Here is a 24,332-nt window from a genome sequence, read left to right as displayed (position 1 = left end):
AGAAAAGGAACCGGTCGTGCCTGGCACGGGCGAGAAAAGACTAAGATCTGGATGCGTTTGGGGAACACGCACAGACATCCCGGTTATCGGAGAAGTAATCGGCTTTCTGTTGACTTTCCAAAAGACGGTTTCTTTAAAAGTGCATGTATTTTTAAGAGTTAACTCTGCTGAAAGCCAAGCCATTAAATCAGAGGCTGTCAGCCCATACACAATCCCAGGAGTACTTCACAGACCTCTAGGGGGCCAGGCCATTAGGGCAGACAATGAGACAAATAATGGCAATTCTGCAGCAGGAGCAGGTGATGAGCAATTTGCTGCTTTCTGCTCCACCAGAAGATCTTGGCTCTGGTGACTATTTTTTTGGGGGGGCTAGGGGGAAGGTTTGAGGGGGAAACTGTGTGTGAGGTACGAGGAGTCTAGGCGCTTTTTTTTTGAGGCAGTGGAGGGGGAGAGAAGGGGCAGGGGTTGCTTCAGGCACCATACTGAGGCCATGAGGATACAGCTTCTTCTGAAAAAGTTAAAAACTCCTCCATTGAAATGCTATGATTTCCTCCGTTTGGCCACGGCCATTGCTTTCTGAGACCAATATCAAATCCAATCTGACTGTCTCCTAAAGGAATACAGTTTCACTTTTAGTAAGACATTCCCAGAGCAGACAGCTTACATTCCACTCTCCTGCAGTAACTCTGAGATGGCCACATCTCAAGAACAGGACCAACGTTACCTGAGGATTTGCTCCAGCCAGGGCCTGCAGCATCTGCTGAATAAACTGTTGATGCCCAGGCTCAGCAGTTCCCGATGCCGAATTTGGAGTCTCGCTAGGAGCGGAGCTCGTCCCGTTGGTTCCGGCAGAGCCTCCGGTGCTTCCCAGCCCTCCCAAGCCAGGGCTAAACCTAAATTGATTCAATTCACAAAGTGTTAGAGTGCTAGTTCTAAAGCAGACTCTGGGACAGGCTACCAGAGTTGGCAGATCAGGGCCAAGTAGAGGTACTAGGAAAAAAACACATGGAGCCACGATTATAGCCCTTCCAAAACCAAAAAACACACCACAAACCACACTTCTTCATGGCAATTTAGCTTTAAAAAGCCACATCATAGATGGTAAGCTCATTGTGGGCACGGAATATGTCTGTTATAGTACTCTCCCAAGCACTTAGTACAGTGCTGTGCACAAAGAATGGGCTCAATAAATAAGAATGACTGAGGAGGAACGAAATCCGAATTCTTCACAGGGCGATTCAAAAGTGAAAGCCTAAAACTTGAGGAAAAAGACGGTGACTGTGATGAAAGTGGAGCTTTTCACATAACCTTCCTTACCCTGGTATGAGGCCCGGTGCTTCTGTCGCTAAGGTCTGCAAGCCCTGCTGAATCTGTAACAAAGCCTGCATTGCTCTAGGATTGGACATTGCTGAGAGTGTTTCAGGATTCTGCATCTAAGGAGAGGAGAGAAACTCACAATTACCACATGAAAACGCATCTGGCAGGCACTCAATGGGAAAAAACTAACTCGTTGGGATTACTACGCCAATAACCCTGAACACCCCCTTAGAAGGGGAATAAGACACCGATCCTCCTGACCAAGTGATTTCCGGTCCTACCAATCATTTAGTGTCACTTCTAGGATCAATATAAAGATTCCATTTCTCCTTAGGCCTACCTATTAATAATAATAATAACTGTGGTATTTGTTAAGCTCCGTGTGCCAGGCACCGTACTAAGCACTGGGGTGGGTATGAGGAAATCAGGTTGGACACGGTCCCTGTCCCACATGGGGCTCAGTCTTCACCCCCATTTGACAGATGAGGTCACTGAGGCCCAGAGAAGTGAAGTGACTTGTTCAAGGCCACACAGCAGACAAGAGGCAGAGCCGAAATTAGAACCCATGACCTTTTGACTCCCAGGCCCGAGCTCTATTCGCTACGCCATGCTGCTTCCCTTAAGACTGGGCCCTCTTTTTCCTCTCCTCCTCCCCATTCCCCGCCGGGCCCTACCTCCTTCCCCTCCCCACAGCACTTGTATATATTTGTACAGATTTATTACTCTATTTTACTTGTACATATTTACTATTCACTTTGTTAATGATGTGACCATTTTGACACCTGTCTACATGTTTTGTTTTGTTGTCTGTCTCCCCCTCCTAGACTGTGAGCCCGTTGCTGGGTAGGGACCATCTCTATATGTTGCCGACTTGTACTCCCCAAGCACTTAGTACAGTGCTCTGCATGCAGTAAGCGCTCAATAAATACAATTGAATATAAAGATGCCACCTCCCAGGTCCTAAAGACAGCAGAGCCAGGAACAACAGCAGCGGGCGCCTCTGAGAACCACACAAGGTAACCTAATGGGAAAAATAGTCCTTGCCTCGCCCTACTTCACAGGGATGTTGTGAGGCGAATTGAGATCAGGGATGTCAAGGCACTTTGGAAAAATAGAAGTGCCCTAAAGTTTGCGGTATCGTGGACTGCGTCACCTTTAGAGTCTGCCTTATAAACACAACATTTCCAACGCAGCTTCTGATTTAGGCAATGGGGGTCTGTTTCTAATAGAGAGTGTAACAAAATTGCCTTGTTGGGGGCTACTCCCTTTGGTTCCTTTGGCCATATAGGCACCTCTTCTCAGCCCAGGGAATACAATGGCCTGATATCAAACCAACCGGAGATGGTTAGTCTCACTGTTAGGCACCCAGATTCCCTGGAACTACATTACAAATCCCAACAGGGCTGTTACAGCTCTTCCATTCTCCAACACAGATAGTCAAAAGTATTGACTTTACACTGTGAGCCCCATGTGGGATGAGGACTGCGACCAACTCAATCACCTTGTCTACCCCAGCCCTTAGTACAGTACCTGGCGCATAGTAAGCGCATAACAAGTACCATTTAAAAAGAAAAATTCAAGTACCACGACCAACTAGTTCTCACTGGGGATCTCCAAGCCAGTTTTTGGGGTTTTTTTTTTTGAACAAGAGACTCCCCAACACCATTGGGTCACATTTTTGAGACCCCATTGAAAAATTGGGATATTAATCATCCTGGCTAAATCATTTACCCTTATTCGACAAGGATTTCAGTTACGTTATTTGCAAGTGAGCAATATGAACAGCACCACTGGGGAGGTTTAATCAGTTATGGCTCATGAGTGAATCTGAACTTGACACGCATTCATTAAAGTAAAAGACAATTTGTCCAAATCATGACATGGGAAGGAGCTTTATTACATGAGCCTTGCTAGTTAGATGGCACTGAAGCGTTATGAGACAGTGGACTGCTTTCGAGGTTAAACAAGTGCAACATAGGGTTAGGTCGGCAGAAAAAAGAAAAGGAAAGGTTTCGGGTCTCATTCGAGTACCCGCCATACAAGGTGCTGTCTAGGACACTTTAAAAATGCCTTCAAGTAACCGTTCCAGCAATCAAAAGGGCTCAGACTTGCATTCAATGGGTAATGAGATGAGGACCTTATTGGAGAGTTTTTTATCTGACAGACAAGAGCAATGACCGTATCTGCAGTGAAACTTTTCCGAACAAATCATTTCTGAGAGACAGTTATTGGAGATGGCCAGCATCTGGTCTTACTCACTTGTTGAAGGAAAGTTGGGAGCTGTTGTCTCATTTGTTCTTGAAGCTGAGGGTTTCCAGCAAATAGGGGATTATTCAGCATCATCTATGGGGCAAGTGTTCAAACAATTTTAACTGGAAAGACTTCAAAAGCAACCCATCTTGTTTCGTGTCCGTTCTTTCTTTCTCTCCTTCAGTCCATCCTCCCATAGATGCCCCTGGGCTGGGGCTTAGAGTAGAGGAGGGAGGCTAAATTGGAGTCAGGCAAGGACTTCCACAACTGGGAGTCGAATAAATCTTGGGACCCCCAGTATTTTTGTCTTCTCTTGCTGATTACCCTATCTCTTCTGAGAGGGAGCTTTGGGTGGCCATCACCCTGGCACAAACGTCGCCCGTAAGCAGGCTTATACAGGGTGCTCTCTGGGCAAAGGCCTCACTCACTTCTCGCACTCAAAATCTTTCTTTGTCAGAAAGCGGGGAGTGCTGGTGCTGCGGCCCTGCTGATCCCCTGCCACGATTCCTCTGCTGAACCTAGCAATGTGGCTGGGAGAATCCTGGAGGAATACTGAAGTCAAGGCAAGAATGCTTTGTTGGGCAAATCTGGGCATTAGCGGAAGCCCAGTGAATGTACCTTTCCTCTTTAAGAGCTGCAAATGCCCAGATTAGGACCCACAGTGGCCATTTGCCCATTGAAACCAAAGACAGTTATGAAATGGCTGCACCAGCTCTAGAAAGCAGTCCAAAGTTCAGAAAGCTGGCTAGAAAGCAAGCAGGTGACAAGAATGGACAGGGCACGCTTCCCGTCAAACTGCCAGGGAAAGGTCTAGGTGGCTTTAAGAGAACCTCACAAAGCTAAATTCCACTTCAAGGTCAAGTTTTGGTGTTCAGGTTCTTTTTTTTCCTGGATTTTATCTCAACATCTCAGGTGAGAGCAATCGACAGCCCTGCCCGCGATGTAAACCTTCGGCACCGAACGCAAACGCCGAGCTCGTTTCTGACAGTAACGAGTGCAAACCAATCCAGAAGCTGGCAATAAAGGCCTCCAAGGCAGCTCGCTAGGTCCCGGTGCTGCCATCGGCTTCAGGATAGGGCCACAGTTTTGGATGGTCTCTTTTCTAGGCCAAGAGAACAGTGGTGACAAAACATTGGGGGGCGGGGGGGTGGGGGGGGGTGTCAACGGCAAAAACCCTTCTAAGTGCTCTGGTGGGCCAAGGCCTTTCTTCCGGGTCCCACTTAGAGCTAGGTGGCCAATTTCACCAAGTCAAAGACCCCTAGCTAGACCGTAAACTTGCCGTGGGCCGGGAACGTGTCTACCAACTCTGTTGTTATATTTAACTCTCCCAGGTGCTTAACAGAGTGGCCTGCAAACAGGAAGTACTCAATAGATATCACTGATGGATTGAGCATCTGAATCACTATGAGAGGCACTTGCTCCCCCGGCTAGCGACACAATCGCTGAAAACTGGGAACTTACACAAGTTTGAGGCAGCCAACCATGGTCGCTGCAGAAGCTGAAGCAACAAAGTCCTGCTAACCACTCCTTGGAAAGAGAGATTGAGAGCATTCACCCGGGAAAATGTTCTTTTCCAATTAGGATCAAAAATTAACAGCGGTGAATAATGTAGATGTACAATGGATGTGGCACTCATTCATTCATTGACTAGCAAGTTTGCTTCATTACTGGACCCAGTCCAGCACTCGATAAACCTCCATGTCCATTTTGCCAGGTGGCACAAATTAGGGAGACCTACTGTTTACCTTTAATTGCCCTTTGAATAACATCCAGGATGAAGCTTTCATGGAACAAGTTCAAAAGAGATTTGATCAGATTTCCTCCTTTTGATATTGTTTACTCATATTTACCAAACCTAAGACCACCCTTGACCAGACTGCAATTAAATACCGGTGAATAGGGTTTATGCCCTTTGAAACTTTCCAAGACATTAGCAAGAACTCAAAAGTATGTCAGATTGGGACTTCCGACGGCTGCTCACCAAAGGGTAGCCACAAGTCATTAAATGACCAAGTTGAAGAGATTTGCTCTCAGCCGGCTTTTTCAGGCCCTCTTTGTGTTTCAGAATAATAATGAGTGAGCCTGGCTACACATGGGTTGCAAATGCTGAGTTGTAATTATGCGTTCTAGAGTCAAATTAAAAGACCATGCTGTTGTACTAAGCATCTTAACACTGCTGAATACATGTATACAAAGTTAAAAGCACTCTGACCTGTATTTGCACATCCACATTGTTCCTTTCCCCCATTCAAACCACCTCCGGAGCTTACTGAAACATCCACTGCCCTAAAGTGATCCTAATTAGTATCCACTGGGCAGGGCTTCAAATACAGGCCATAGATATTTGGCAATTTTGGCCAAACAAAACACAAGCCTTTGACAATAGAAACGTCCTTGTGGCATGTAAAGCTGACCAGAATGAGGAGAGAATCTCTATAAAGGAGTATTCAGGTCCTGCAGTAACTAGGTAGAAGGGAATTTCAGGGAGACCAGAAGTTACCCAGGGAAAGCCCCCAGAATTATGAGCAAACCCACTCTTCTTTCTGGAGTGATGGCCCATTTGGCTTCAGGAGAGAGGTGTTCCATGGAAAAAAAGAAAAAATGAATGACAATGAAAAAGGAAAGGGTCTGCCTCGATAAAACTCCAGGGAAGCCTTTCCCGTCACTCAGAAGAGAGTCAAGGGCTGTACTCATTCGCCCTGGGAAAAGTCTGAAAACTACAGCAACTAGATGACAGTGATCCATATACATAGGAATGGTTCTCTGCTCCTCTCTAGCCGGCTGTGAACTGGCTCTCTGGAGAAGCTGAAACCAGCCTAGGAATAGGGTGGGCAAAGACTCAGTCTGGAGCGGACTAAATGGCCCAGACCGTACCCCTCAATTCCCCTTTGCTGCACAAAGGCAGCCAGTTAGTTGCTGGCTGGCTTTCCACCAGTTTCAAACTACCTCTTCTGAGCACGAACGAACCCCCTCTCTATGCGAGGGACCCGAAGGAGGGCGGCGTTTCAGAACAGATGCGATAACTGCTTCGTCAAATGACTTTCGAGAAACCACGTTTCACGCAAGTGGGTAAAGTGCAGAGAATTTCAGTTCCGATCAAGCCCTCGCACCCAGCTTACTCCCACCTCATGCTCTTGAGTAGCTCCCTCATGGTCTCGTCTAGCCAGTGAGCAGCCAGGACATCGCCGCTTTAGTTATTCCGGAATTATCTCAGGTGGTTACGAGATAAGTTGCCCAGAGAGCCGGAGTTGTGTTTAACAGCTTAGGAGACGCTTTGGAGTTCAGCCAGCACACGTGCACGTGCGCACACACACACATATATGCACACACCCACCCACCCCTTCCCCACCAGGCTGTGAGGCTCACAAACTACAAGCCCCAGTCACCCAGATCTTTTGACATTCTCAACCTTACCTGGGCAGCAAGATCGGGATTCTGGCTTAGGGATTGCATCATGCTCCTCATGTAGGGTGCAGACAACATGTTCTGCATAAGTTGTGGGTTTTCCGTTATCTGCTGCAGTAAGCTCTGCATTCCTGGTGTGTTGAACATACCAGCTTAAAACAAACACAGGCCACTTTGTGAGGGGAGAAGGCACCGCTTTCTAATAGAACATGCAAATCCTATCACCATTGCTCACTATACGGCTTGGCTTTGAAACCACCTTGCCCATGACTTCAAAGGCAGGAGCAAGGGTGGCATTTCATCGGCTGGACTAACCCTCTGTGGAATGCTCAAAGGGAATATTCTGAGCCGAGGTAAGTAGTTTCCCAAGAAGGATGTGGCAACTGTTCCCATCATTAAAAGAAGCAATTACAGTCTACGGACCATTCCTTCCGACAGCCCAACTACAAGCAATAGCCTCACAGGCGTACGCTTTCGCTGCCGAGTTACTCATCGAAGCCACATCCAGGGAAAGATCACCAGGCAGGTACAGGCAGCAAAGCACATTAAGACTCCTCATAAGGAAGCTGCACCTCCTTTGGCTTTACAGTGGTCGAGACAGCTTCCCGGCTACTACACCAGTATGGTGATCATTCTGGCCACTCTCAGCTGCCCTGAACCCTCACCGCCCCTGAGGCGAAAAACTCTGTCTACAACAGCGGGATCAAGCAGAAACATCAGCACTTAAGCCAGCCCGTGTGTACACAGAATCGCGATGGTCCAATCGGAACCAAGAGCCGGTTCAAAGGCGAGGCTCTTTTCCACCCCAGATCGTATTAATCCCAGGAAACTCCTTTCCCAGGGCAGGCTAACTTGTTTCAGGCAAAAAGAAGACATCCAGAGCCCATCACTCCATTTTTAGAGAGACAACGTGATCAGCCTTTAGGCCCTTCTGAGTCATCCCAACTCAGCCTAGGAGGACCCGACGCTTCCCTGATTGCTGGTCCTTCAGAGTACAGTCAGAACAGCTTTATGTCACCACGTTAGCCTAACCCCTGAAGACAATACATTGGCTCACGCTACGCTTTTTCCCCCAGGCCTAGTCCAGGATGTGAGATTCTCCCAGGGTTATGAGATCCCTTCAGGATGCCCTCACCTCCCAGATACCACCTGCAGAGCAGAAAAGAATGAAAGACATGCATAAAAATTCTGGAGGGGAGGAGGGGGAGAGGTCAACCAGATTTAGTCAGTTGTGCAAAGAGTTCTGGGAAGGAAAAAAGAACGGAGAAGAGAGGGTCTAGTAAATCACACGGACAACTGGGACACTGATGTCCTGGGCTCCATTCGCTCCTTATGAAACATTCAACCAAGTCACCTGACCAAAGTTTTTCCCCAGTTGCACTCCAGTTTCTTTCGCACCCCACTGTACTGACTGTGTATACTCAACCTAGAGACAGAGGGTTAGATAGAATACACGGTGTTCTCAATTCTTGATAGAAAATTCTGATTCTGAACTTTGGCAAGATCAAACTGCCTTTAAAGGTGATGGGTAAGTTCAAACATTCTCTGGCCCTTTTAATAAAACATCACATCAAACTAAGGGCTTATTTTGGCTGTTTTCTCCTCGTTTGCGGGATGCTTTCAAAGATAAACAACATTTCTGGAAATGAAGGCAAGGCTTCAAACAAGCTAGGAATCAAAAATTGAATGGTGAGATTGCAAAACATGTGGTTTTTCTTCCCCTCTGTAGTATTCACAGCATTGAGAGGACAGCACGCAGCACTAAGAATGCTTGACCCACAATCATCTCAACTTGGACCAAATCCTACATATTCTCAACATCCCCCGGCCCCACCACCTTCAGAATCCTCATCTAAGGCATACAACTCCTCCCTCAATGTCTCGCTCAACCTTCTCCCTAGACGAATATTCATTCATTCATTCATTCACTCACTCGTGTTTGAGCGCTTACTGTGTGCAGAGCACTGTACTAAGCGCTTGGAAAGTACACAACCAGAGCCTCTTTCCCGTCCCACTGAAACAAGGATGCTACCAAGACAAGCCAATCTTTTATTAACCCAACAGCCCTGGACCATTTTCATCAAGACTGCTGGGGCTAGAGCACCTTTGCTTTTAGACAGGCCAGTTACACAAACATTGAATAAAACTGCCTCGCCTAGCAACTGAATGGCATTTGAATATTTGGTGAGATTGGGTATGGAAAAAAAAAAGATATAGACACACATCCAGATTCAAGGATGACCAAGAATACACACACACACACACAAAAAAAAAAAACACAAAAAAACCCTCTTTCTCTCTCTCTCTCTCTCTACATACCTCCTACTCCAGGTCCCAAATTCGGCACTGTAGAACTCTGACCTGTGGTGCCGCTAGAACTGTTGCCAACACTGCTTCCACTGCCAGCGCTGCTCCCGGTGTTGCTATTGGTCGAACTCTGTGGACCAAACTGGGGAGCCCATGGATTGGGTAAAGGATCTCGATTCTCGGTACGGGAAGGTTGACTGCCTTCACCTGAGGGTGTGTTGCTCACTAAGGAAGCAAATGGATTGCCACCAAACTATAAAGGAGGGAAAAGACCATATAACTGAACTGCATGACGCCGCCTAACTTTCCCACCTCAGTCAGTAAACAACACCATCTTTCCTGCCCCCAAAACCCACAAGCTCGGTGTCATCCTCGAATCTTTGCTGTCCTTCAACTCTCACATTCAATCTGCTGCCAAATCCTGCCAGTTCTTCCTACGCAAGCATCTGCCAGATCAACCCTTTCCACCCGGCTACGGCCCTGGTGGAAGCTCTGGTTGTATCACAGCTGTTGTATTGGCCTCCTTGCTGGTTTCCCAGCTTCTCCCCACCCCCAATCTATCCTATATACTGCTGTACATATCATCTTGAAAGTGCGCTCAGCCCACATCTCTCCACTCTTCCAAACCCTCCGCTGCCTTTCAGGGTCCCTCCATGTCAAACAAAAATGCCTCACCACCAGCTTCAAAGCTCTCCACCAAGTCACCCCATCCTACATACCTGCAGTCTTCACTGGCAAGCCCCTCCCTGCCCATCTTCTTCTAACTGGACCTCATTCTGTGCCTCAGTTACCTCATCTGTAAAATGGGGATTAAAATTGTGAACCCTGTGTCCAACCTGATCAGCTTGTATCTGCCCCAGCATTTAAAAAAAATATATTGAGATTATTCTATTTGTAAGTATTTTTATAGTTGTCTCTCCCATTAGCGTGTAAGCTCCTTGGGAGCAGGTCACTTGCTTTGCTTTGTACTTCCTAAATGCTTAGCACAGTGCAGTGCATTCAGTAAGAGCTCAACAAAAGCTATTACTATAACTCTTCCTCCTCTTCACCAAGACTTTGGTTTGGAACTGTTTCAAGTCTCATGCCTGCTTCCCTTAACGTGAACTACGTTTGTCACTATCGAGTCTTTCAATCATTTTGTAATGCTGAATACCTGCCAACACTCCCACTGTCCCAAAGACTTCTGTTTAACTCAGAGAGATATCCAAGAGTGAAATTCTAAATCAGCTTCTCACCTGCTCTTGTGCTGCATTCAACATTGGTTCCTGAATATCCGTGTACATACGCCGCAAAGCGTTGTATCCACCAGGTATACTTTCGAGATTGCTCAAGGCTCTGTCTTGATTCCTCATCATTTCCTGCATCATTGCTGGGTTTCTAGCAAGTTCTAGAGTCTAAGAAAATAATATGCTCAATTTCAATTAGTGAGAAATCCATTTGGAGGAGAGGATAACAGCACAGCTCATCAAGGGATTCATCAATTTTCAAAGCTAAATTAGCGGGCTCCCTGATACACTTGGGGTGGCAACCTCAATCAATCTTGTTTTCGATGGTTCTCATTATGGCTGCACTGAAAAACGGAGGGCTACCTATCTATGAATACAGCTGTTGATAATAAGACTAATTCCTTAAAAGCAAGCTAGCAATGGCATGACAAATTGAAGAGGGGAAAAAAATAAAACCACTACTGAAAACTACTCATCCTACCAAGCAGATTAGCGAGAAACCACTCCAATTCGCTTTTGACTTTAGATTCAGGGTACATGGCTAGCCCATAAAAATTGAGACATATAGCCGTGTGCTGTGTTGAGAAAGTCTGTCGCAAACTCGAGGAAAGAAAAGGTGGACTTGATGGCCTTTCGATTCTGAGATTCAAATGGACAGGTCCCTCTTTTCAGCCAAGGGCATCTAATGTCTAATTTTACATTCATTCATTCAATCATATTTATTGAGCGCTTACTGTGTGCAGAGCACTGTACTAAGCGCTTGGGAAGTACAAGTTGGCAACATCAATCTCATTGTCACTCCACTATGGTTCCACACATATTTGGAGGGCATCTTACAATGAACAGGCCAAAGAGGGTTTATGCCCTGCGGGGGGAGGGGGGATGGAAGAGATTTAGGTTAGGCATAAGCTTATTTGATGGTTTATTTGATGGTTATGGTCACCCGTCTACATGTTTTGTTTTGTTGTCTGTCTCCCCCTTCTAGACTGTGAGTCCGTTGTTGGGTAGGGACCGTCTCTATGTGTTGCCGACTTGTACTTCCCAAGCGCTTAATACAGTGTTCTGCACACAGTAAGCGCTCAATAAATACGATTGATTGAATGAATGAATGAATGGATGAATGGGAGGTTTTAGAGCAGCCCTTCTTATAGAAGGGAGGGGTGAATGTTTGGGGAGAATGACTATTGGCTGGGGGTTGTTTCCTTTTGGACCCGGAGCTTAACGGGTCTGCATGGCTTATGCGGGGACCCTAGAATCTTAATGTGTTAAGGGAACACTGAGGGGAGGGAAAGGATGGCTATGGGTCAAAAATGAAAGGGAATGACATCTGCAGAATGTATGGTGGGTTAACAACAACAACAAAGTCAGAAAAATACTTACCTAACAAAGCAACTCTTGAAAATGCTAATAGGGGCATGAAATGGCATTATGGCTAAGTTCACTTTTACACTGGGTAAGCAAACATTGCACACTTTTGGGACTACTTAAAAACTAGCCCCAAAGTTCTTAAACTACTAAAAAAAAATTCCTGATTTACAGTAATTGTCGAGATAGTTTTAGCCAAGTTCCCATAATTTTACTCTAGTTAAACATCAGTTGGCCCTATAATCCTGGACTGAAGACTAATCACAGTGTCTGAATTGGTGCTAAGTAAAATTTGCAAGAAGGATTTTCAACATACTTGTCTCATTATATCAGGATTATTAAGCATGTGACTAATCTCTGGATTTCGCTGTATCAACTGCTGCATTTGAGGATTGGCCATAATTAACTGTCTCATCAGGTCAGGATTTGAAAGCATGCTCTGAACAAAGGGGTTTTCCATGATCTGGACCATCATCTCAGGGTTGGACATGAGCTGCCTTTGCATCTGACTTTGTAGTTCCGAGAAGTTGGATGTATTCAGGCCCAAGCTACTCAGACCAGCAAGACCTCCAAAGCCGCCTTGGGAGGGGAAGTGGGGGGGGGGGGGGCGGGGGGGGGGGAGAAAAACAAAAACAGAGAGTCAGCAGTTACAACATCGTACTTCTTAAAGCTCTTTTCACTTTGACAAATACCCTCAAATACCCTGGAGAAAAAAAAAATAATGAGTTCTGCCCCACCAAGGGGGAGGTGAGGGGGAGGCGGAGGGTGGGCAACAACTTGCCACATGTGGTTGGGACTCTGGGGTCCGGGGTGGGGGGTGGTGTCAGTCTGGCATCCAGAGCCAAACCACCAGCCATCGTGGGCATCTCCGTAACAGTTTGAAACTGTGGTCTGAGCGGCTCGGCGACTGCTCCTCCGCATCAGAGTGTCATTCTCTTCATCTGTCATACTTGGAGCTCACTGCTGTTGAGAATGCAGTCTCATTCTTCCGGGTATCTGTCCTCCCCTTAGACGGCAAGCCCCGTGTGGGAGCCAATTCTCTTGTATCTACCCCGGTTCTCAGTCCAGTGTTTGGTACATGTTAAGCCCTTAATAGCTACCATTACTACTAGAGTTCCCCCAGGTAATAATTATCCTGGGATTGTGGACATTCCACAGATGCGTCAATGACAAGGAAATGAAAGCTCCCAGCATGACTGGCCCAAAGAGTTAACATCACTCATCTGTCCAGATCAAGATGGTCAGGTGATAATCATTCCAAGAAAGGATTTTTGCTGTCTTTTTTCTTACTGAGATCCCAAGAGGGAGTCTGGTTCTGCCATTTGTAAAGGGAAGACTTTTGAGCTCCAGAATGAGGGGTGATTTGCATGAATGTCACAAGCACAATGGAAATCACTTCACTCCTGGCATAAAGTCAACAAAATCTACCATTATAATTTGGGGCACTACTTTACATTCCCCATTTTCACTGATATGGAGAAAGGGTTCCAATTTACCATTCAACTTGTATCATGCCGTGAGCCAGCATGCTACAACCCCAGATGCCAAATGTGGCAGACCTCTCTGACTTTTCCAGGTGCCCCTGGCTTCCATGGCTCAGGTTCCAGAGCAGAACTGAAAACACACACCCCCACCTCCATTTCCCAGCACAAAGGAGGCAAAAGCTCCCTGGCACCGTATCTGGAAGTGGTCTGGGAGTGCCGGAAGGGCAGTGAGATCCCAAAACTGAAAATCACTTCCTCACCTTTGCTCCCAGGTGTGGAAGAAGCCTGCCCAACCCCCTGGGATTCTCCCATCCTACGCCAAGCAATGACATGGAAGAAACGGGTCAACCTGAAAACTATCATTCTGACCTCGACCTGAAAAGGCCGTGTGGTCTGAGGGAGAGAAATACCCCCAGGCCATTTATTTCCCTAGCTCTCTCAAAAAAGGAATAATACGTTCCCATGAACTGGGGCTAATTCTAGCATGTCTTGTGAATTCTGGCTACAATATGCAGTAGCTGATGCCTCTCAGAGCAGTGCGAAGAAATGAATTAGCAATCTAGTTTCTTAAGGACATAGATTACAGAGAAAACATTAGGCCATGGGATGCTTTATCAGAAGAAAACGGAACAGGGATGGAAATAGGATGATGGCATGGCTCAACAGTAGCCATGAAAGCATTCTTCTGAAATTTTCCTTGGAGAGTTGGGCGACAGGCCACCATGTAGTAAAGTGTGGGACAGGGAAGCAGTTTAGCATTCTAATGCCAAGTTGGGCTTTGGAGCTACTGCCGATTTCCTATTCAGGGGGTTTGCTGGAGATCGCTGCCTCACCCAATGAGTGTGTAACCCCGTGATGCCATAGCACTTTCACCTGCTTAAGGTCAATCTGGACAGAGCACAGCAGCACTGGTTTCAGAAAAATACTGGAGCAGGAGCGACGATAGGTGGAGGGAGCGGGAAAGCCTTTTAGAAAAGGGGAGGGATTTTTCAGAATAAATTTTACTTACCCATTGGACTCAGTTTTCATTGGGTTGGGTCTGAAACAGAACATAACTAATTGCATGTAAGCCTGTGGAATAATTACCCCAAGATACAACCACATTTTTGAGGAACATAGCCCGGCTGTACCTTGGGGTACACCTGCAGTAATAAAATGTCTTTGGGCTGTTAGATTTAAAACATCAAGTCCACAGAGAGCCACTGAAAAAGACATCAAAAACTAGGTCTTCTGTTCACCTAGAGAGACAACTCTGACTGGAAGTCCAAAAGACAAAAAAAAAAATTAAACTACAGAACCTACGGTGGGTGGAACTTTCAATAAACAGAAATATACGAGCAAGATTGTCAAAAATACACCCGCAATCTGGGTAGCTGGAGTGAACAGAGTCAGTACCAAACATACCATTTAATGAAAATAATCCTCTTCCCTCCCCCACAGTTTACTAATAAAGACTCTTACCCAAGCCAAATGGGTTGCTGTTTGTAGAATTTGGTGTGGAATTACTATTGGATGGCGCTGATGTAGAGGAACTGCTTCCAGTGGTACTTGTTTGCTGAGCTGGATGATCCTGAGGTCTAGGGGATGGGAAAATTGGTATTGAAAACAGCAGTTTAATCAATCAATCCATCAATGCAGCGTTTACCCCGTGCGGAGCGCTGGATTGAGTACATTACAGTAGAGTCGACAAACACGATCCCCGCCCTCAAGGAGCTCAGAGTCTATGGCTGGAGACACATGTTAAAATAAATTACAGGTAGGGGAAATCGTAGTGTATGAGCCTATGGACATAAGTGCTGTGGGGCTGGGGTGAGTATACGAGTGCTTAGTGGGTACTCAGCCAAGTCATGGGGATACTAAAAAGGTTTCAGAAATGAAAATACACCCAAGAAGTAAAGGATTAAATTTCAAATGAACCCAAATGACCATTGGGTAAGTGAATTTAGGCAGCTAAGATGTCCTGCATGCTTAAGATATGTATGCTGGGTAGCTGCAAAGGCCTGGAGGTAAGGGTGTTGGAAGTTATGAAAAATCCAGGGGAGGCAGCAGAATAATTACTCTAAAAATCATCTTGTTTGTTTTCAAAATATTTGAGGAGAACACTACTTACACAGCGGGGAAGAGGACTGTAAACAACTAGAACAAGGTCGTTTGGTTTCAAGTTTCAAGGGTGGTTATTTTGAATTTATTTTATTACCTAGGCCCCTCAAAACTAATCGGCAACTCCTTTTGTGAGCTGCCCCAACAGCCTTTGTAAAGATGATACCAGATATTCTTCCCACCTTCTCACAGAGGTCCTGCAGGAGTGATATTCTTCTACTTATGAATTTTATGCTCACTACTCCCTCCCCCTGCCCCAGTCAAGCAAATTCTAACCTACAAGACACAAAATCCCTTACTCTTGCTTGAAAACCTCCCACCCTTTCAAAGCCACGACTCTCCCCATCTTCAAAACCCTCTTAAAAAATCTCACCTCCTCCAGGAAGCCTGCCCCACCCTAGGTCACGTCAATGAACAGCCAACCTTTCCGCTTACCTATTTATAGCCAAACACCTGTGGGCTGAATTTGTATATGCATTTGAACATTCAGAGTTTTATTCAGCTATTTCATCCCGACATTCACACTACAATCTGATATATCCTTGGTCCAGCACCTACCCCACTATTTTTAAATAATTTGCCTGTCCCCTGCCGTCCCTGTCCCCCCTCAGCCATTATATTCTTTAAAAGCAGGTACGGCAGTATGGGGATCCTCCTTCCTAGTCCTTTATCTGGTTGATATTCCTTTTTCTGTTATCCCTAGAGCTATGGGTAAAAGAGTTGACACCCAGATGTGACCCCAAGGTCCTAAAACCCTCGCCTTTTTCCTTCAACAGGACAGTTTTTCAAGTTCACCCTGATGCAACCCTGCCCCCATCCCTTGAATCTCAATTGCCATCCAGGGTCCAGCTAGGCAGTCCTGCTTTCCAGGTATCCGGTTGCTGAGAGTCTGGAGAGCTTTTTTACCTCCCTCCCCCATTTCACCTTAGTGTTAACTGCCACCTTCCAGTGCAAGCTTCACGCTCTCCGGTGTCACTGGTGATTTTAACCAGTTTCTTGTGTGTTTCAAGTTAACAATAAGTTGCCAATCGCCTCAGTGCAGAACCTGAATGGCCCCTGGTTTCAGCATAGCTATGACCCAAGCCCAGCTTTCATATTTGAGCAACAGCTCTTAAAAGAAATGTTACCAAATGCATAGCCCTAAAGCCAGAACCATTCCCCTCCCCCAGGACCCTCTTGCTTTCCTAAAAGAAGTCCCGCTGGATTTCCTTATCTGCAAACATCCACATCCGGGTTGCTTACAGCCTTTCACTGAGAACCTCCTCAACCTCACACCGCCCAGCAGGCTTCACTCTTGGGGCCCTAACCTCCGGATTCCTCCCTCCCAACGCTGGCCCCTCAAAAGAGAAATTCTTCTGCATCTTGAGCCTAGGATCACTCAGGCCCAAATAACTTAAAATGGCTGCCCTTCTCCAGCTACCTAAGCTCACTCACTCCCCATTTCTGCAATCCCCCTGAGAGTGCCCTGGGAGTAGTGACCGGCTCCTCATATTATTGGCTTTCCCTCTGGGCGGGCCTGTCGATAACGTAAATGAGCGATCTCTTAAATGGGCGATCTCTTGCCTCCTCTGTATGTGTGGGTTAGCTACAATGACCTTCTTGTGTCTTCTTTTGTCGTCCCCTAAGCACTTAGTATAGTGTATGGCACCCAGTGGGCGTTCAATAAATACCAGTGATTGATCCATATGAACCTATTAACCCATCTTCTTATAATATCATTCGCTCCCACGGCTTCAACTATCATCTCTACGCTGATGACATCCAAATCTACATCCCTGCCCCTGCTCTCTCCCCCTCCCTCCAGGCTCGCATCTCCTCCTGCCTTCAGGACATCTCCATCTGGATGTCTGCCCGCCACCTAAAACTCAACATGTCCAAGACTGAACTCCTTGTCTTCCCTCCCAAACCCTGCCCGCTCCCTGACTTTCCCATCACTGTTGACGGCACTACCATCCTTCCCATCTCACAAGCCCGCAACCTTGGTGTCATCCTCGACTCCGCTCTCTCATTCACCCCTCACATCCAAGCCATCACCAAAACCTGCTGGTCTCAGCTCCGCAACATTGCCAAGATCCGCCCTTTCCTCTCCATCCAAACCGCTACCCTGCTCGTTCAAGCTCTCATCCTATCCCGTCTGGACTACTGCATCAGCCTCCTCTCTGATCTCCCATCCTCGTGTCTCTCCCCACTTCAATCCATACTTCATGCGGCTGCCTGGATTGTCTTTGTCCAGAAACGCTCTGGGCATGTTACTCCCCTCCTCAAAAATCTCCAGTGGCTACCAATCAATCTGTGCATCAGGCAGAAACTCCTCACCCTCAGCTTCAAGGCTCCCCATCACCTTGCCCCCTCCTACCTCACCTCCCTTCTCTCCTTCTACAGCCCAGCCCGCACCCTCCGCTCCTCTGCCGCTAATCTCCTCACCGTGCCTCGTTCTCGCCTGTCCTGCCGTCGACCCCCGGCCCACGTCATCCCCCTGGCCTGGAATGCCCTCCCTCTGCCTATCCGCCAAGCTAGCTCTCTTCCTCCCTTCAAGGCCCTACTGAGAGCTCACCTCCTCCAGGAGGCCTTCCCAGACTGGGCCCCCTCCTTCCTCTTCCCCTCGTCCCCCTCTCCATCTCCCCCGTCTTACCTCCTTCCCTTCCCCACAGCACCTGTATATATGTATATGTTTGTACATACTCTATTCATTTATTTTACTTGTACATATCTATTCTATTTATTTTATTTTGTTAATATGTTTGGTTTTGTTCTCTGTCTCCCCCTTCTAGACTATGAGCCCACTGTTGGGTAGGGACTGTCTCTATATGTTGCCAACTTGTACTTCCCAAGCGCTTAGTACAGTGCTCTGCACACAGTAAGCGCTCAATAAATACGACTGATTGATTGCTTGCATCTCAAGTGACTCGGGCAGTATCATTTAGCAATAGCAGGAGAAGAAAAATAGTTATATTATCACGGCTACCAAAGAACTCAGACTGATGGTTGGGGCATTGTGGTTTTATAATTATGCTTCTGAATTTCTTTATTTCTATTCATTAGCACGAGTTCATTTTCTCAGCAACTGAATGATCATTAAGACTTGGGGAGGAAACATTTACTGACTGGTTTTGGCCCTCACAGCGCTCAAGAGTTAACATTTGGGGCATATGCTTGGAAACCCACTGTCGGTAATTAGCAGCTATCTGTGAACAACTTGAACACATAGCTTTGGCTGCTCCATCTCAATTACACTCAGAGAAGAGAATTCATTTCTGGGCTTTAAAAAGAAAATAAATCTAGCAATTCAAATGATGTTTTCTTGAAAGATATGTGATGGGAAATGGGGACGTATACAGCTGCCTAGAATGATCATCCACAAACCCACCTGTTTTGTGTTTTAATGACAAGGTGAACAGTAAGTCCATCGTGGATTCCATGTTGGCTCAAGGTATCTTGATCTTTTAAAATTTTTCCGGCAAATATCAACACAAGTTGGTCAGTGTGAGACTTGAAACGTTTGGAGATTTCTTCCTTAAACTAAAGGAGACAAGAATGCATTACAGAACTTTTTTGACATGGAGCCATCTAGTCGACTTTGAACAGATGGAAGGAAACTGACAACTGGAGCAAGATTTTATTGGGGTTTTTTACAGTTGTTTAAATCAACTTGTTTGCAATGCTTCAAAGCCATATAAAATACTCTAGCTGGCCTTTTGGAACCAACACCCTCTCTGTTTCCAATTAAAGTTTGTTGCTTTCAAGAGCAAGATATTCCTATCCAAAACAATAACTTGTTTCAGTAAAAAAGGTCCCTGCTTCCACATCCCCACATTGCTAAATGCAATGTCTCTTCGGCTGCGACGCCTGGGCCCCACACAGACACCGCAACCAACGTGTCGAGCGGTTCCGTCAGTGTGATTTACAGGTGATATTCGACAGCAAATGGCAAGACAGGAACACAAGCAGCAAAGTCCTACGATGAAGTCAGGCTCCTAGCATCGAAGCTATGTTCATTTCGGCATAGCTTTGCTGGGTGGGAATGCGTGAGCAGAGTGGCCGACAGCTGCTGTATGGCCAACTAAAAATGGGAAACTGAAAACAAGGAGGCCGGACGAAATAGTTTAAGGAAACAGAAAAACAAAGCCTTGGACCATGCTGCAGCCCAACTGAAAGCTGGGAGTGGACTGCTGCAGACAGCCCAGCACGGTGCACCGCAATCAGGAAAGGAGTGGCTCTGCTGAAGGAGTCGTTTCGGAAGGATCATGTAACAAGGAGGCGAAAGGGTATGCATGCATATAAGAAGCAAAAATGACAGCACAACAAGGGACAAGCTCTGGGTGTGCACAATGTTGCTGGGACTTTGGGTCACATTTTCTTTCACACACACGTGCAAATTTGGTGTCTTTCTTCAAGTCCAATAGGTCTCCACTAGATTTGGGGCACGCCTCCCTGCCAGGGGTAGCCAAAGCCTTACAAACTGAAAAGCTGCCAACCCAAAACACAATATGGCTGAGAGCCGCAGATTCAAAAGACTCCTTGAACTGGAACCACAAGCAGGTGTTCCCGGGGCGGGGCCATGGTGGTGAGCGGCTGGGAAGTGGTGACGGTGAGCAAGAGACAGCCAGGGCAGGGGCTGGGGAACAGGGCCTGGCTCTTCACAAGCAAGTGGAGAGCTGCTCATGGCTGGCAAGCCAGAGCCTGGCCACTCCTGCTCTATGCCGAAGCAAGAATAAAAACAGGCACAGGAGAGAGGTAAAAAAAAAAAAAATGACCACAGGTGCCAATAACCTGAGGAAACTTCAGCTTTATTCAAAAAAAAAAACCCCAAAAAACTGGGGAGAAAGGAAATCTCCCAGAGAGAAATGTATATAAATATAAATGTATATATATGTGTAACAATTCTACTGCTGATAGGCAATTCAAAGAAATGTTCTAAGCCCATTTGTTAACCACAGCAGAATTAGACAGATTCATAACTTGCCATAACTTGTTTAGGACAGTGTTTGGCACAAAGCACCAAGTACTACTACCTCTCAAACAGATGCAGTAATTCTTTAAAAGTTCAATCTGGGGGGGGGGGCTCTGAGATTAAATCCTTTAAAAAAGGATTCAGAATAAACCTTAAAAATCCATTTGCTGTTTTTCATCCAACAAGAGAACGTTAGCAGGAGCACAGCGGAACTGCAGTGCCTCTGAATCTGCAAGTCCTAAGGAGCCGCTAAACTCGCCATGGGCTTGGGGTGGCCAGGAAGATTGTCCCAGATAGGATGGAGTGGCTCTGGGCTCCGATTAGCTCAGGGAAGCCCCACTGACCAACCTCTCCTTTGTTTGTTGAACAGAGCTCATTCACCTGTATAAACTCATGACTTATACAACTTCCTACTTTAAATGCTTTCTACATAAACAGACTAGCACCTCTGAACTTACTTCCGCTCTCCTTAGCACTCACATATATGTCTGTTCAATCTATTTATTCAGCCAGCTACCAGGAGAGTTCTAAGGCAGAAGGAAGAATGAGGATGGATGTACAGAGGAACGAACGGGTACAGAGAAACAATGGATTTTCTGAAATCTGCAATCAACAGAGCTGTGATAAAGCAGCTGAGAACAAGACTCACTAAACACTGGTCTTTCTTTTTTCCCAAAAAAATTCAAGGGGCATAGGTCTACAGGTGCTTGAGTTGGGGGGGAATTATTAGAAGGCACATCCCTCACCATGAGGATGGTGGCCAACAAGACCAACCACTTGGCCACATGTCCTCAAGTGCCAGAGAAAGAAGCCTGGGGCTGAGGGGACCATCGACATTTTACCACAACCCTGTCAGGAGGCAAGGCTCAACTATTATCCTCATTTCCTTGATGAAGATTAAGCGATGAAATGGCTGCCAGGGCACCACCCCCACACTCTATCCCCTAGGGCAGGTTTTCAAACTTTTGCCACCACTGTAAGTAGCTCAGCACACACATGAATCTCATTCCATGTCCAAGTGGAAGGAGCCCTTGGTAAACACTCCCACCACATCAAGACCACTACACCAGAGAAAAGTAGCCTTAAAAAAAAAAAAAAGAGAAAAAAAATCACTGATTAGGTCAGAGATGACTGATCAGTGAAATCAATTCCTAAAATCCCTTCAGAGAGAAGCCAACAGTGGCTCTCACTTGCCACTACCAACGAATTAAAAACTCCTAACCATGGATTTTTGCCTGCAGTAAACCCCTGGCTTCTTCTCACCAACTCCCACACCAGGCCACCCTCGCCAAACCAGGCTCCTTCCGAACTTCCCTGTGGTCCAAAGAGAGGGAAACTGACACTGGTGGAGTGGCCACAGATTTACAGTCAAATGACAGGGAGGGAAGTTAACACAGAGGCTGCAGAGAGGCCTCAAAAAAAAAAAAGGTAGCTAAAACAGCTTAAGTTGAACTTTCCCACAGGAATTAGTGTAAATAAGTTATGTCTGCTCTGGGTCTTACCCTCTGTGGTTAATGTTGTGAATGGCATACTGTTTTTATAATAAACTAAGCCATTTAATAACTGATAAAACATGCAGAGTTACTAAAAGAAATTCACATACACGAAACCATGCTAAGGCTTACTTTGATCAAATTTAGGCTTAAAGGAATTGAGAGATTCCTTTCAGAGCTTGGTCAAGAAGTTGAAGCATGAGATTTGGCCTCCAATTCAAATCGTGATTTTCCCATATGGCCCTGTCCATCCAAATCCAAGGCCCCACAGACTTCGTTTCAGCAGGTATTATTTCCCCCCCCGCCCCAAATCTGCTTGTTACTGCTACAAATGTACACTTTATTAGCAAAGGCCAGTTATTTTTCATGTGGCCTAGCGGCAAGAGCCCAGGCCTGGGAGTCAGATCTAAACCCAGCTCCCCACTTTCCTAAGGTATGACCATGGGTGGGATTCAATGCCTGTTCTCCCTCCTAATTAAACTGGGAGTCCCCTGTGAAACAAGGACTGGGACCTGATTACCTTGTTGTATCTACTCCAGCTTGACCCTCAATATGCACTTCAATAGCACAACCTTAAAATTGCAGGTAGTCATTTAACAACATTAGAGTTTGCATGCCTTTTATGGGGCGAACAGGGGGAGGAGACCTGAGTTTCTTTGTGTCTGCTCAGCAATAGGCTCTCAGTGTTGATTGGCTTCCAGAAATCTAGTTTAAACTGCATTTAGCCAGAGAAAAACATGATGATGAATGGGCCTTTCCTAAAGAACTTAGCTTGTGTGGCAAATATGTGATCTCTGGAGAATACAACATTGCCTGTTTAACACTCCATCAGGAAGAATACAACTGCCTTTTTATCATCTTCATCTAAGAAGTACTATCTATGCTTCAAAGGTGCAAAAATCTGCATATAGTAAAAGTGCTTAATGAATGTCATGGTTAAAACTAAACCAATTCAGCAAACCACTAAGAAATCCAATAAACCAATGTCACAGGAAACTAATGCCAGTCATCATACTGTCCTTAGAATAAACTATCAGAACCACTTCATGAGAATTAAAATACTCAAGTTTAATGTGTAAGAAGCACCCTTTTGGAAAACACAAATTTCTCCAGCCACCTCTTAGAAATGTGTCCAAAATATCAATTTAAATGGCAAATTCCTGTAAAATGGTCCCTTCGGCCCTAATAATCTCATAGCTATCATTCTCTAGACTGCCCAAAGAATTGAGACAACTGGAATTAGTTTTCACTTTAAAAAAATGCGTCATGGTTGGGTAGAGGAAATTTTACTATCACTGAACTTCTGTTTTATTCTGAAATAGCCTACCATTCAAATATTCAAACCTATTCTCTAGAAACATTAGAAGCTAGGAAACAAATTAAGGTTACAGTTCAGCAGTACCACTGCTCCTATAAAATAAGGATTCTAAGGCAAACCAACTTACCTGAAATATTTTTTTGCTCACTTCCCTTCCGCCACCCACCATCATCAGCTCACATCAGCTCTGGCTGGTCGGCCACATTCCATGTTGGTACGTCCTTTAAGAGGTACACTTTTCCCAGCCCCATCTGCTCTGATTAATACCAGGAAAATATGCTGGGGACTGAAGCTGCGGGGACTGAAGCTGGGAGAGCTGTACCTCCAGGCCCAGCGGTCCACTCATTCCCAGAGAAGCACCACTAAGCCAGAGCTAGCATCATGCTTCTTGGGACTACGTCTGGCCAGCTCCAGCTTATCCACAGTAAATAAGAATGTGAACTTGGTGAGTCGGGCAGTTAGGTCATGCACTGTCAGCATTAAATTGATCCCTCCCCAAAAGGAAGGACCTGGGTGAATTTTGTGTCCCAATACACATCCTCGGCTGCTCTCCATCTAAATTTGCTCTCGCTCATTTTCTCAAGACGAAAACTGCCCTACTCTCCAGATACAGGGTCACTCATTGCTTCTCTGGGGAAGTCACGGGCCCAGACTTTGATACATCCACTGACTCGTTTGCTTCTCCCTCCCTCCACTTCAACTTAGCATCTCAGAGGATAGAAGGCCATAGGATGAAGCAACGATCTGTGGCGCTCTCCCACTCCCCAAAATAGGCCCTGGTGCCACCCAGAGGGCCCCTGGAGGGTTAGAAGAGCTCCACGGTGGGAGTGGCTTCCAGTGCCTCTCTGACATTACTCACAGCTTGACACTCAGTTTCTTCCCCTACCTGTAATATATTTTAGCGTCTGTCTCACCCACTGATTTGTACACTCTGAGGGAGGAAATTTTGTACTCTCCCCAGCTCCTTCAGGGCAGGGATCAGGTCTACTAGCACAATGAATACTACTGACCTGCTCAAAACCATGACCTGCTGCTGCTACACTTCTTGCCCTTTTAGCAAACCTGTCTTCTTTACCCTGCCCTGGAGCTGTTGATCTCTGAAGAATTTATTCATTC

General features: G+C 46.1%; 1 protein-coding gene across 7 annotated transcripts in view; it reads right to left on the bottom strand.

Annotated features, from left to right (window-relative positions):
* Nucleotides 1-24,332, bottom strand: part of UBQLN1 (ubiquilin 1) — a 35,810-nt gene that overhangs the window by 3,689 nt on the left and 7,789 nt on the right. For 4 of the 7 annotated variants that reach the window (XR_005456617.1, XM_038769852.1, XM_038769858.1 and 1 more), the window contains exons 2-10: nucleotides 18,822-18,973; nucleotides 14,816-14,931; nucleotides 12,187-12,449; nucleotides 10,515-10,673; nucleotides 9,292-9,532; nucleotides 6,982-7,124; nucleotides 3,577-3,660; nucleotides 1,318-1,433; nucleotides 725-893 (exon numbers count right to left, since the gene is read on the bottom strand). Coding sequence is in view for 6 of the 7 variants with exons in the window: in XM_038769852.1 (XP_038625780.1) it covers nucleotides 725-893; nucleotides 1,318-1,433; nucleotides 3,577-3,660; nucleotides 6,982-7,124; nucleotides 9,292-9,532; nucleotides 10,515-10,673; nucleotides 12,187-12,449; nucleotides 14,816-14,931; nucleotides 18,822-18,973 (1,443 nt within the window). In the remaining variant the exon portion in view is untranslated. The remainder of the gene's footprint in view (nucleotides 1-724; nucleotides 894-1,317; nucleotides 1,434-3,576; nucleotides 3,661-6,981; nucleotides 7,125-9,291; nucleotides 9,533-10,514; nucleotides 10,674-12,186; nucleotides 12,450-14,815; nucleotides 14,932-18,821; nucleotides 18,974-24,332) is intronic. The other 3 variants (XM_038769856.1, XM_038769857.1, XM_038769855.1) reach the window with 2 other exon arrangements.

This window comes from Tachyglossus aculeatus, chromosome X4 (genome assembly GCF_015852505.1).
Source record: "Tachyglossus aculeatus isolate mTacAcu1 chromosome X4, mTacAcu1.pri, whole genome shotgun sequence".
Lineage (NCBI taxonomy): Eukaryota > Metazoa > Chordata > Mammalia > Monotremata > Tachyglossidae > Tachyglossus > Tachyglossus aculeatus.
The sequence above is the reverse complement of the archived record's forward strand: the minus strand, read 5'-3'. Positions and strand labels throughout refer to the sequence as shown.